General features: G+C 36.9%; 1 protein-coding gene and 1 long non-coding RNA gene across 2 annotated transcripts; both read right to left on the reverse strand.

Annotated features, from left to right (window-relative positions):
• Nucleotides 1–1,017: 1,017 nt before the first annotated feature.
• Nucleotides 1,018–2,238, reverse strand: LOC117632150. Its single transcript, XR_004586432.1, has 3 exons — nt 2,214–2,238; nt 1,983–2,130; nt 1,018–1,887 (listed from the first exon to the last, which is right to left on the reverse strand). It is a non-coding gene; the product is annotated as an uncharacterized LOC117632150 (long non-coding RNA).
• A 3,538-nt stretch (nt 2,239–5,776) lies between these two features.
• On the reverse strand, nt 5,777–7,138 carry LOC117632512. Its single transcript, XM_034366010.1, has 2 exons — nt 6,200–7,138; nt 5,777–5,888 (listed from the first exon to the last, which is right to left on the reverse strand). Exons 1-2 carry the CDS (start codon nt 7,107–7,109, stop codon nt 5,860–5,862), a joined length of 939 nt encoding a protein of 312 aa, XP_034221901.1. The 5' UTR covers nt 7,110–7,138; the 3' UTR covers nt 5,777–5,859.
• Between the last annotated feature and the right edge of the window lie 6,881 nt (nt 7,139–14,019).

Below are 14,019 nucleotides of genomic sequence, written 5' to 3' on the forward strand. Positions count from 1 at the left end.
AATCCTTCAAAGGTTCACTATTTGTTGTCAGAATTTGAGAATGGGGTTTGCAGGTGTTAAGCATGCCTTGCAACTACTCATGTCTGCTTTAGCTAACAATTCTTTCGCATATTTATATTGGTTAACAAAGATAGTTCTTGTGGATGTATAAGAGATTTGGAGTCTGAGAAAGTAAGTAATCCCATATCTTTAAGTTCAAATAATGAGGCCAAATTCTTAATAGTTTCTTGAACAAGAGTTGAGCATGTCAAAATAATGTCATCATATAGAGCAATAAAACAATGACATCTGAACATGTATGCTTAATGAACAACCTAGGATCAGAAGTGAGGTGCTCTATATGAACGTGAGAAACAACTCCATACAAGGAGGACGAAAGATTGGAGAAATTAGAGAGCACCGGAAGAGTCTTGCAACTTTGCTAGGATTTTATTGTTTCTTCCTTATGTTTTTGCTTATTGCGAATTCTATGACTATGTGTAACTAAGTTTCTTTTGCTAGGGCATGATGCAACCCTAGTATGATAATCTAGTTTTCTTATTTTGCATATCTTTTGATTGTCGTTTGATGTTGGATTTTTAAGCATTGTGCTTAATAACTTGATTAATTTTCTTGATGCTTGATCTGTTGAGTTGTATTCTAGCTAGTGTTGAACGGAAAATTTTCACAAAAGCAATTAGCCAAGGATTTGACTTGGGTTAGAATTGAATTTGTTTTGTCCCTGCAATCTTATCAAGAAAAACATATAAAAATAAAATAGATGTATTTCAGTGGTTTTGAAACACCAAGAGATAAGTATCTCGGTTGAGAAGTGGTCATCAGCTTGAATTCAAACTCATCATAAGATACCCTCTATAAGAGGCATGACACGAGAGGAGCAAGAAAAAAGGGAGGAGAACGGCAGGAGGACAGAAAAAGAGCAGAAAGGAGAACAATCAGAGCAAGAAGAAAAATTAGCAAGCAGACTTGAGAAAGGAAAGAGCCATTTCAAGGTAAAAAGATTAGTTTCATGGCACAATTTTCTGATTTTTCTTTTGCTCAAGATTTCTGGTTCCATTCAACTCAAGGGTTCCTGGCCATGATGATTTCTATCATCATAAAAAGGGTCAGTAATCTCTCTAAGGGACAGCTCCGCTCAAGTAATTCCGAGGATACGATCCGCACCCAGCAGTTTGTTTGATCAATCCACAGAAATTCTTGGCTATGATGATTGAAATCATCATAACCAAGGTTAAGAATCTCTCCGAGGCTTGGCTCCGCTCAAAGAACTCCAGCAGTGTTTTCAGGTTTGCCTTCCATGATGATTTCAATCATCATGTTTTATGGCATAGTCTATTCCATCATGCACCACCAAATAAGCTCTTCCAGGAGCAAAGAATCTCTCAAATCATGGATGTAGAGATGAACCCACCATGGGATCAAAATCAAAAGAGCAAAGGCTTGTAATTACAAGTCCCTGTGTAAAATTTCTGCATGAAGCATCCGAAACCAAAAGGGGCGCATGGAAATTGAATTGCCTCCTCATGAGTGTTTGCTGCCTGCAAGCCAACGAAAAAAAGCCAACAGAGGAAGAATAGGAGCAAAAGAAAAAGTGGTTCTGTGTGTTGGGTTTTGTTAGTAAAAGACAAAACAAGGGGGATAAAAAAGTAATGAAATAAAAAAAAAGGGGGCTGTATCGCACAGCCCCTCCTCCCTCTCTTGAATATTTCTTTGGTTTATTATGACTGGGAAAAAGAAAAGGACATGGACAATGGTACATCAACAGCAAACAAAAAAAAAAGGGGAGCTGGCAAGGCATGTACCACAAGTTCTCTCTTGGGTTTCTGAAGCAAAATGACAGGTGGTTTCCTCCACCAAACTCCAAAGCCTTCAAGCTGGCAGCACAGTCTCTTCATGCAAAAGAGAAGACAAGAGGTCAGAAGCATGGAAACAGACAAAAGAAAAAAATCAAAGGAAAAGAGGAGTTCAAGGGGGGGAATTACCACGTGAAAGGCAAGAGGATTTCTTGAGTTATTGACCTTGGGAAAGTTACAGCACACAAAGGACAATAAGAGAGTTTGTCTCTTTTGGTTCCAAGTCAGCCCAGAAGCATCCAATTAATTGGAGGGTCTTCTATTGCTACCGCTATTGCTGTCCATGCAGACAAAAGTCCTAGTTAATTCAATCAATAAATAAAATAACAGAGAAGAACTAAGGAATGGCATGTGGGTTACCACGTGAAATCCGCTTCCGTTTGATGGTGCAACAGGTGGCTTGAGCAAAGTTATGTGCTGGTCTGGAGAAGCAAACGAAGAATAATGTTAAGACTTTCGTTTTGTGGCTGTTTGCTGGTGCACTACATGTTTTCTTTTTTTTATAAGGAAGACAACCCAATCCTATGTGGACAAGAAGTTTGCTTCACGGGATGATCCAGCAGTTCCAAATCAATAAGGAGTTTAATCCATACTTCACCTGGAGAAGGATTTCCATCCTTTGGGTGTCTTAATCAAATTGAAAGACACCTGTTAATGGCACCAATACGTGAGGGATCCAGCTGGAGCAAAGCAAGGCCTTTGGTTTACTAGTTTTGCTGAATGTAAACAGAAGAATAAAAAAAAAAGGAATAAAAGCTTGTGGAGAATCAAATTCACATGAAGTCAATTGCTGGGGCTATGACACTACATAAGCAAAACGAAATGAAGAGTAAATGTGTTGGTGAACCCACCACTTGTGAATTCAAAAGGAAGAGGACTTCTTCCTCTTTGTAAAAATAATATCTCGTATATTTGTTATATCTTTGCAATACAGAAGAAGACCAATATATATGGCCAATAAGACTACCTAAGGAAGGTAATTTAAATCCTAAGTTAAAGGCACTAATTTGTACAAGCCTTAACAGAGAAGTTGACTATTCCTATACAAGGTAACAAATAATGTACAATATATTTTGTAATCTTTCCATATCTTCAATATTCCCCCTCAAGCTGGAGTATGGAGATCAAGAATACCTAGCTTGTTTTTGAGTCGTTGGAATTGATCTTTACCTAAAGACTTGGTAAAGACATCTGCGAGTTGCTCCGTTGAAGGAATATAGGCAGTACGTAAAGAACCATTTTGAATCTTCTCTCGAACAACATGACAATCGATCTCAATATGCTTGGTGCGCTCGTGATATACTGGATTAGCTGCTATGTATAAAGCAGCTTGGTTGTCACAATAAAGTAAGCTTGGTGTGGTGTGTGACAGACCAAGATCATAAAGTAAATATCGTAACCATTGGAGTTCACAAGTTGCCATAGCCATCGCTCTATATTCTGCTTCGGCTTATGAGCGTGATACAGTATCTTGCTTCTTTGTTTTCCATGAGATAGGACTTTCTCCAAGAAGTACAAAGTAACCTGTAGTCGACCTCCTTGTCATTGGACAGCTAGCCCAATTAGAATCACAGTAGGCTCTCAATTGAAAATTATTAGAAGATGATAACAGAATCCCTTGGCCTGGAGTCCCTTTCAAATAATGTAATAATCGATCTGCAGCATCTTTATGAGTTGTACGGGGCTTTGCATGAATTGGCTCAAAATATGAACTGTATGAACAATGTCTGGCCTGGTGATGGTGAGATATATCAAGCGACCCACCAATCTTCTATAGGTTTCTGGATTATGTAATAGTTCTCCATCTTCATTGTTTAACTTGAGATTTTGTTCCATGGGGAAGAAAGTAGGACGTGCACCAATAAGACCTGAGTCTTTCAAAATGTCAAGTGCATACTTCCGTTGGCTCAAATACAATCCTTTTGGAGAACGAGACACTTCTATCCCAAGGAAGTATTTTAAATCACCAAGGTCTTTTAAATGAAAACGTTGGTGCAACAAATTCTTGATAATTGATATAGTAGCAGTATCGGTACCTGTAATAATAATATCATCGACATATACAAGTAAGAAAATTGAGGACTTACCTTTGTGACGATAGAAAAGGGAGTAATCTGCTTTAGATTGAGAAAATCCCGCATCAAGTAATGCTTTGGAAAATTTTGCAAACCAACACCGAGAAGCTTGCTTTAATCCATAAAGTGATTTGTTAAGATGGCACACCATATTTCCCCCTTTGCCGTGATAACCTTGAGGGAGCTGCATGTAAACCTCTTCATGTAAATCACCATGAAGAAAGGCATTATTGACATCTAATTGTTGAAGACACCAACCCTTGGCAGCGGCCAAAGATAATAAAACACGAACAGTGGTAAGCTTGGCAACAGGAGAAAAAGTTTCATGATAATAAATCCCTTTCATTTGCGTATATCCCTTGGCGACGAGGTGAGCTTTGCATAGTTCAATAGTGCCATTAGAATGCCGTTTTATTTTATAGACCCATTTGTAGCCAATGGCTTTTTTTATGAGCAGACAAGACCATGAGGGTCCATGTATGATTAGCTTCCAAGGCAGCAAGTTCACTTTGCATAGCTTTACGCCATTCAGGATATTTAGTGGCTTCATCAAAAGTGTTAGGCTCAACAATGGTAGTAATAGAAGCAAGAAATCTTTGATGTTTAATAGAGAATTTTTCATAAGATAAATAATGGGATAAAGGGTACCTCGTGCCATGTTGAACTGGAGTTTAAGAAGGAAGATCAAGTTGAGATTGGTAGCAGTGGTAGTCACTAAGATAACTTGGTGGCTTTCGATGGCGAGGAGGAAGTGGTAGAGTCAGGCGGTGTTGGTATAGATGGAGGAGAGGAGGACGGAATAGGAGGGAGAGAAGAAGTATGTGATATTGTGGAGGAATGGGTGGTAACTTGAGATGGAGAAGGTGTGATCTCTATAATGGGGTTAAGGGATTGTGTAGGTGCGGAAGCGGTAGCAAGGTCAGACGGCTCAAACTCTGGTATAGGAAGAGGTAAGACGCTAGGCATGGTATTTGTGTGGGATAAATTGTAAGGAAATACAGTTTCATAGAAAGTGACATCACGTGAAGTATAAACCTTTTTAGTGTGAATATCATAAATTTTGTAAGCCTTTTGAGAAGGTGGATAACCAATAAAAATGCCTGGTGTGGCTCGTTTATCAAACTTTGAGGGAGGGGAAAGATTATGCCCATAACAAAGGCAACCAAAAATACGTAAATGTGCATAAGATGGTGACTTGCCAAAAAGAACATCATAAGGTGTTTTTCCTTGTAAAATTTTTGTGGGCAAACGATTAATTAAATATGTAGCAGTAAGAACACAATCTCCCCAAAAAGATAAAGGAAAATTTGATTGGAAACGAAGAGAACGAGCAATGTTTAAAAGATGACGTATGATGTTTGCGCTCGACAACGCCATTTTGTTGCGGTGTTCCCACACAACTATGTTGATGAATGACACCAAATGAAGAAAAAAATTGTTTAATGGTGTGATTAAAAAATTCAGTTCCATTATCGGTACGAACTTGGCGAATAGTAAGATTAAATTGTGTTTTAATCATAGCAAAAAAACAAGGTGGATATGTATTGACTTCAGATTTATGTTGCATTAAATAAAGCCAAGTACTACGAGAATAATCATCTACTATGGTTAAAAAATATTTAGCACCAGAAAGAGCAGGAACAGAATAAGGCCCCCACACATCACAATGAATCAAATCAAAGCAAGCATTCGTTGAAATAGTACTTGAGGGAAAAGAAAGTCTACAATGTTTAGCCAAAGGGCAAATGGTGCAAACATGATTATTAGGAATAGAAATTGTAGAATGAAAATTTTGTAGGTGGGGAAGAATAAATTTAGATGGATGACCTAAGCACCAGTGCCATAGATTGAAACTCGGGGAAGCAACAGCGGAATTAGCAATAGAGGGTACATCAGGAGCCAAATAATAAAGACCACCACGTTCCAATCCCTTACCAATCTCCCTCTTCGAACTCAGGTCCTGCAGAACACAATGATCAGAATAAAAGGTAATAAAACAATTAAGTAGCTTAGTGAGTTTGCTAACGGAGAGAAGATTAAAATGAAAATCAGGTACCAATAAGACATTATGTAAAGGTAAAGAGGGTAAGGGTTTGGAAGAGCCAATATGAGTAATATTAGATGTTTGTCCAGTAGGTAATTTAATAGGAGCAGTATGAAGAGTGGTCATGTTGTCTAACATATTAGAACTAGAAACCATGTGATCGGTGGCGCCGGAATCAATTATCCAAGAACTGAGATTGAATGAAGAATGAAAACATAATGGGTTACCTGCAACATTAGCCATAGAATTATTTTTACCGGATGGCAACATGGCAATCAATTGATTGTATTGTGCATGAGTTAGAGTTGGTGCAGCTGGAGTGCTAGTGGTTGCTGCGACAAAAGAACCAGTAGAGGTAGTATGTGAGGAAGAAGAATTGGTCTTGGCAGTACCATTCTTCTTTTTGCAATGAGACTGTGTATGCCCTGCTGTATCACAAAATGTGCAAAACATATAATTTTTGCTGGCAGGATTTTTGCGACAACGAGATTCTGAGTGACCGTCGGTATCACAAAATTTGCAATGATAAAATGGTTTATGAGACTGCGGTCGATTAGCCGCCATGGCAGATTGATCGAGAGATGTTGTGATTACAGGTTGAAGAGAACGTTGGCGTTCATCTTGTAAGAGTAAGGAGTAGGCACGATTGACAGTGGGCAAAGGATCCTGAAGAAGCATATTACTACGAACCCCAAAATAAGATTCGTTCAACCCAGCCAAAAATTGCATGAGATGCTCTTCTTGAATGTGATTCATGCTAGTTTGAGAGGCTCCACAAGTGCAAGAGGTTAACGAAATATATGAAGATAACTCATCCCAATAACCTTTCAAAATAGTATAATAAGAGGCTATGGATGAGTTACCTTGTGTATGATTGGCAATGGCGCGACGAATCTCAAAAATCCTAGGAGCATTCTTTTGAGAAAAACGTTCACGGAGATCGTCCCAGACTTCGCGTGCTGTAGCGGTATAGATAACACTATTGGATATCTCGGGAGAGAGAGCGTTAACAATCCAAGATAGAACCATGCTATTACACCTGGTCCATTGATGAAATTTGGTTGAAGCATCCTCAGGTTTGGCAATACTGCCATCAATGAACCCAAGTTTGTTTTTGGCGTCAAGAGCCATCCTCATGGCGCGAGACCATGTAGGATAATTGTCACCAAGCAGCAGCTGTGTAACAAGAATCACACCAGGGTTATCAGAATGATGTAAATAAAGGGGAGAAGAAGCGGCATATTCTGTGGACAGCGGCGTGTCCTTATTAACTGATTTCTTCCCATTAGATTTGGAAGAAGCAGTGGAGGCAGTGTCAGACATGGTTGAAAAAAAAAAACGTAGGAAGAATGAAAATTTTTAATGGATCAATACAAGCTCTGATACCATGTAAAAATAATATCTCGTATATTTGTTATATCTTTGCAATACAGAAGAAGACCAATATATATGGCCAATAAGACTACCTAAGGAAGGTAATTTAAATCTTAAGTTAAAGGCACTAATTTGTACAAGCCTTAACAGAGAAGTTGACTATTCCTATACAAGGTAACAAATAATGTACAATATATTTTGTAATCTTTCCATATCTTCAATACTCTTTGACTTGCAGCAGAGTAAGAAAAAAAAAGAAGTCTTGGACTTCACGGACTCGCATGTCCAAAGTGGATTCAAGATTATGTCTTTGATTGTAACAAAAAAAACAACAAAAGAAAGGGTTCGATGCAAGATGTGTTTTGCCAAATGCTTATCTCCGCTAATAGGTCGTATGCAAGAGACCGGAGAAGAAAGAATTGGCAAGTTTGACAAAAGCTAACGAACCCAAAGCTGCCAGCCGCATCAATCTGAACACACGAAGTTTGAGTCCAGACTCATGCGAACCGATCCAAAGGAAGGGCAGATTTCTCCAAGTTCACCCTCCACGGTTCAAGCTATCAAACTTCTAAATAGGAAGGAGTAGAATTATAAAAAAGAAAAATAAGATGAATCGAGGAGACACAATACTTGTCTTTTGTTTAAGAAGCAAAAGGCCCCATGCCAATGACAAACGGAAGGGAAAATCAAGCCACAAGAGTAGTTGGCTTGTACCGATGTCAAGAAGTCAAGAGTAGAGGGCCCATTCTTTGTAAATGTCCACTAAGCTCAGGAATATGCTTTACAATATAAAACAAGCATCGAGCTTCACACAGATAGAAGACAAGGTGAAGGTTTGAAACCAAGGCTCTTTCAAGTCCCTCACGTCACTTTTGGTGACTGCAACAAACGAAAACAAAGTGTCCAGGCACTTGTGCTCCTTTGTATTCCAAGGGACGAAGACATGAGTTCACTACTTGCAGTACCAAGCTATGCAAGCAAGTGCACAAAAGTGTCAGCAAGGCTTCACGAGAACTAAATCAATTGACGGTCAAGAAGGCTCAATAAAATGATTACGTCATTCGGGTCTATCTGCCTCAATTCTCAAATGCAAGATGGCTACCAAACATGCCCACAAAATCTCAACAAGAAATATGGGAATCAATCACTGTGGCAAAGAAGCTATTCATAAAGGAGGGTCAAGCGACTCAACCATACTGTGTCGAAGACTCCATTCCAAATAAATGATTGATCGTGCTACGAGCATTAAGCTCACTCTCAAAAGATACCAAAGGAGCATCAATATGGATTTACAGGCTTGTCAACCACAAAAGCCCATTAATCTCAAATCCTCCAAATCATGCATGGATACAAATGCAAATGTCAATTGTAGAGAATTAGTGGGTTCATCAAAAATGCCCATTATTTTTCTTGGACATTGGAAAAAGGAAAAAGGGTACAAAACCATCCAATTCCCCATGGGTCATCTACCCATGCAAATTTCAATGAGATTAAATCTCTCAAACACAAATTCTCAATTAGTGGGCTACACTTACCCATTAATTTTCAATTTTTCTCATGGGTCATTTACCCATGAAAATTTCAATGAGATTAAATTCAAATCTCTTAAACACAAACTCTCAATTAGTGGGCCACACTTACCCATTAATTTTCAATTTTTCCCATAGGTCATCTACCTATGGAAACCTCCAAATTGTCCCAAAGACACATTCTCAATTAATGGGCCACACTTACCCATTAATTTCCAAATCAATTTGGAACTACGTCGGTTTGATCCCGTCAAGGGTACGTAGGCAGTCTAACATCCCAATAGACGCAACCGCAATCAAATTTAAATATCTGGTTTATCTTAACCAAATTTGGCCAAAAAAAAAGAGAACTTTCCCAAACACAATTGTCAATGTTTAGGAAAAATTAATGGGTTCATTAAAATTACTCATTATTTTTTTCTTGGACATTGACAACAACGAAATTGGTACAAAACCATCCAATTTTCCACGGGTCATCTACCCATGAAAACTCTAATGAGATTAAATCCAAGTCTCTCAAACAGAAATTCTCAATTAGTGGGCCACACTTACCCGTTGATTTCCAAATTCCGAACTACGTTGGTTTGATCCCTTTGAAAGGGTACGTAGGCAATCTAGAGATTCAATCGAGATGCAACCATCCCAAATGCAATCCCATATCGAATCCCTGGTTTATTCAGCTAAATTCACTCAAACACTTCTCAATACAATTCAAATCAAATTTCCCTTGCAATTGGTCATTTATTCATTGCGATTCTTTGAACTACGAGTGGCTTGATTCCCGCAAGGGATACGTAGGCATCCTGAGGTTGGACTTGGGAGCAGTTGCAAAATCAAACACACACGTTCTGTTTCTTTATGATGGAATCAAAGGGTGTTCCCTTGAAGTAAGGGATTGTAATTAAGAGACTTGCGTCTCGAATGGGTCGAACCTAAAATAATAAAACCCCGTTATTTAATTAGTGGTGGTGAAATTATATTTGGAGGATCACATTTTCCTTCAACAGCTAGTATTCTTTTAGCTTTCCTTGCCAACTTTGTAACAGGACATGTAAGGTATTTCTCAAGCTCAAGGTTATTAGACTAGGTTAAATTTGTATGTAGTGGTTTTCCTTTGATTATGTTCATCAATGGCTCAACATAATCAAGGAATGCCAAAGGTAAATTTTGCATTACATTCATTAGAATGCATTAGGTTATGACTAGTCAACTTGTATATGTTCTTTTCATAAATGAGTTTTTCAACTTGATTTTGAAAACTGCTTTGAAAGATGAAATCTGCATCTAGCTAAATCAAACACATTCTCATATAGATCTAGGTCAGATTCTATATTGATTTCTTCAAGAGTATGGTTTCTTGAAGAAATTGATCATTTCATTTTGAATCCAAATTTCTCGTTCCTGTTTGGAGTTGAGCTGTGTGAGCTAGTGCCATGGGATGAACGAGCTGAGGAGGAAGCTGCCATTGCCATGAAGAGCTAGCTGCAAGCTTTGCTAAGTTTGGAAAAGAAGATTGCATGGAAGAGGTATAGCTCATTTCCAAAATAGATATAGTTTTCCTTGAGCTTGCTTATGATTTCTCTGTAAGAATCTTCTTTTCTTAATGGATTGCCTGGTCAGATGATGACTCCCAGTTTTTCCCAATGATGGGTTTCTAGGTGAACAATTTTCTAGGTTTGTTGTTCATGTTTTTTTTCTATTCAATTCTTCTTGTTGACCAGTCATCATCTAAATGTTGCTATATATATATATATATATATATATATGATCTTGATGTATTCATATACACTACTCACCTTTGTTGTTGCTAGCATAAGGGATGCTTAGATTAACGGGTCCTTCTGAGTGCCGAAATTGTCACTAGTGATCTTCTAGGTTTGCAGGTATTGACTGTTTCGTTTGTATGTGTGATTGTTGCTAGTTTATGACTAATAGTTGACTAGTCATATTAATCTTAGGTTAAGTTAAGATTGTGTAGTTGGTAAGTCTTTAAAGTAACCTTTAATTTACCCTTCTTCACCTAACTACCAATTTCATGATCACCATCTAGATTTTTAATTGAGTTTCTCTGATGAAAATTAGAGTAAATACCATACTTAATTTGAGGCTTGCTTCTTGTGATTAAGATTTGTAATTCTTCTGGGGTAATTATCATACTCCTAGGGGTTACATGCTTGTTAGACTTTTTCACTGATGTTAATTAATGAGTTTCTATATGTTCATATTTGACTTAAATATACCATAGGCAAATTGCGTGTAGAAATATTTGGGTTTCCCTAAATACCATAGGTAATTCATGAAAAAGGAAAACTAAGCGGCAACATCAATTGAATTAATTAATAGATACGAAAATAAGAGGTTAGATCGGATTACTGGTGGTAAATTCATTGTCCATCTGCTTTCATCAATTTGAATTTCTCATCTTTGTGTGCTTTGACTTTTTATTTATTTTGTTTTTTAATTTTTGGTTGTTTTAGTTAATTGAATTGCTCATTCAAAAACCCCCTTTGTGCTTATGTGAATAAGCTACATTTTTTTATTTCTTGTTTATATTAATTAGAGTAGTTAAAGTTTTTTTGTAAAATAAATTAGGTTTAATTCAATCCTCGTGGGAATGACCTCGTGCTTGCCTTGCTAAATTGGGAATGACCTCGTACTTGTCTTGCTAATTGGGTTTGACCTTCTGCACTTGTGAAGTATAAGTTGTGTTTGGAAAAGTCTTTATTTTCAGGTTATTTAAAATTCACAACAAACTCTTCAGTGGAATTTTCATGACTCATTAAATAAGTTAGTCATACGAGATATGTGTATACACCAACTTGATATGGAGTGTTGGTGTGAGTCATTACTTTCTTTTTCGTGTAACTTTTCATGTTGTTTAGTAGATTGATATTGGCGAAGCATAGTGGCAGGCAATGGCACGACAGCAAGGGCGATATTAGGTAGCTTGGTTCAATGGATATGACGACGGTGGGAATGACTCTTGAACTGTTGGGCTTTTTTTCCATTTTTCAAATCGAAGTTATAATTTTACGTGCAGACAGAAGTGAGACATGTCAAAGAAAAATAAGATAAGATCCAAATAAGGATAGGAGAAGTTTTGTCCTCCTTGAAATGGCAAATAAATTAAGAATAGAAGGAGGTGGGCCTTTTACCCAAAAGAAAAAAAGGGCGTAGGCATGCGACCTTTCACAATGTAACGACCTTTCATGGTGTCTAGTGGAGATTGTGGGGTAAGCCAAAGGTGGAGTCTATTAAAGATACACATTTGACAACCATTTTTTTATTTTTTTATTTTTTATTTTTTTATATTAGAGTAGAGAGAAAAATAAGGAAAATGAGAGTCGTAATGGGAGTAAAAATTAGACTGGGAGAGAGAGGATGTGAGGGTAGGATGAGAGGAATGAGTAACAAAAGTGAAAATAAAAACTTGATATTGAAGACAATTTCAAATAAATTTCAGTTTTTGGTTTTTGTTTTCACTTTTGTTACTCCTCCCTCTCATCTTCACTCATTCTCATTTTCATTTTCCCTCTTTTTCCTCTATACTTTAGCACACAAAATAAAAACTAAAAACTAAAATTAAAATGGTTACCAAACAGGCCTTAATGTGTCATAATTTTTTTTGTGGGGATTTTATCCTCAATACCTATCTAACCAAATTTCCGAAGCCCTCCCTCTCATGTTTAATGTTTTTCTTTTATAATAAGTTTTAAAATTATTGTTGCATATTTTCTGGCCTATATAGTTTAGATCTTATAAAATACACAGGTCTCTCAAATAAAGTGATGTGGAAGTTTCTTAATTATTAAATAAATGGAGGTTGTCGTGACAATATAGCTAATGATTAAAAAAACGTTGTACAAATAGTTGCACTAGTACATTTCCAGTGGCATTATCAATCCGCATCACCATTTGACGGAGTGATTAGGGCCTTAATCAGATACTAGCCTCCCTACACGCGCTTCCGCGCCTGCGAGAGGCTTTTTTTTAAAAAAATTTAAATTTATTTTAGAATTAAAAAAGATAATGGGTGGTTGTGTTCCCTAAAAATAGGATCCATTATCTGCTTTTTATTTTTATTTTTATTTTTTTAAATATGAAAAAGTGTGAATTTACCTTGTTATCCTCATTTAATTAATAATTTGAATTTTTAATGTTTGCATTAACCAAGGGCATTTTCTGGTATTTTGAATGTTTCACCATTCTCTGCCTTTTGCTTTATATATATAGATTTACATTTGTCGGTAAAGAACAAATGTGAGATTAGAAGCTTTAAAAAAAACATGAATTTAGCTTGAGTGACTTATGTCTTAAACATTTCGTGGCCGGGCTTCCTTAGAAACATGTGATGAATATATTAATCTTTTTTCCTTTGATTTTTTTATGCGTATATATTTAATCAAGAAAATCTAACAACGAGGGAAGAAAAAATATACATAAAAAGGGAGAGTAGGTTGAGAGTGATGATGACAAAAAATAATCAATTAATTGTTTGGTTGATTGGCAGGTGATAGATAAAACCTAGGGCGTTAAACTAGGTTGAAGGCAAGATGTGAGAGTACACACCTTCGTAGAACATTCCCAACTATGTGAAGTATACCTTTTGTCTACTGGTAACCTTTATCTATTGAAAAGGGCTATCTGTAATAAAAGTCAGACAGTACCATCCACACTCCACATATTGCTAGCCATTAAGCAATTTATACGTACATGTTAGGGTTTCCTTGCTATTGAGGGAATTTTTGAATAATTTTATTCATTGGACATCTTGTGGGATTCGCTACAAATGTTATTTCAACGATCCGAACTAACGTTTAGTTTCCAAGTCTTTATGTGTAGATCATTCTTGCAAAAAATTAGACAAATTATAGAGCATTGAGACATCTAGTTGTGACCAACAAAAATAAACAAATACGGCGCTTCAGTAAAGCTCTAAAATGACAACCATTAATTGAGTGGTTAAATGGTTTCGAATTGGAGTGATTTTTTGCAAAGGTCATTTTGTAAGGAAAACCTAACAACCAGATAGTTCTGATTGTCGAAATACAAGACGAAGTAGACCCTACAAAGATATCTCAGTTCAAACTATACGGTATATGCTCATCAGAAAAAATGGCAACGCACCTAACCTTTGTCTTTGT

This window comes from Prunus dulcis, chromosome 6 (genome assembly GCF_902201215.1).
Source record: "Prunus dulcis chromosome 6, ALMONDv2, whole genome shotgun sequence".
Lineage (NCBI taxonomy): Eukaryota > Viridiplantae > Streptophyta > Magnoliopsida > Rosales > Rosaceae > Prunus > Prunus dulcis.

What these genes read in the sequence shown, in the direction of transcription:
- LOC117632512 (XM_034366010.1), bottom strand. Translation starts at nt 7,109, where the DNA reads ATGAGGATGGCTCTTGACGCCAAAAACAAACTTGGGTTCATTGATGGC. An exon ending in TTCTATGGCTAATGTTGCAG is followed by an intron (nt 5,889 to 6,199) that starts GTAACCCATTAT and finishes TGTGTTCTGCAG; the next exon opens with GACCTGAGTTCGAAGAGGGA.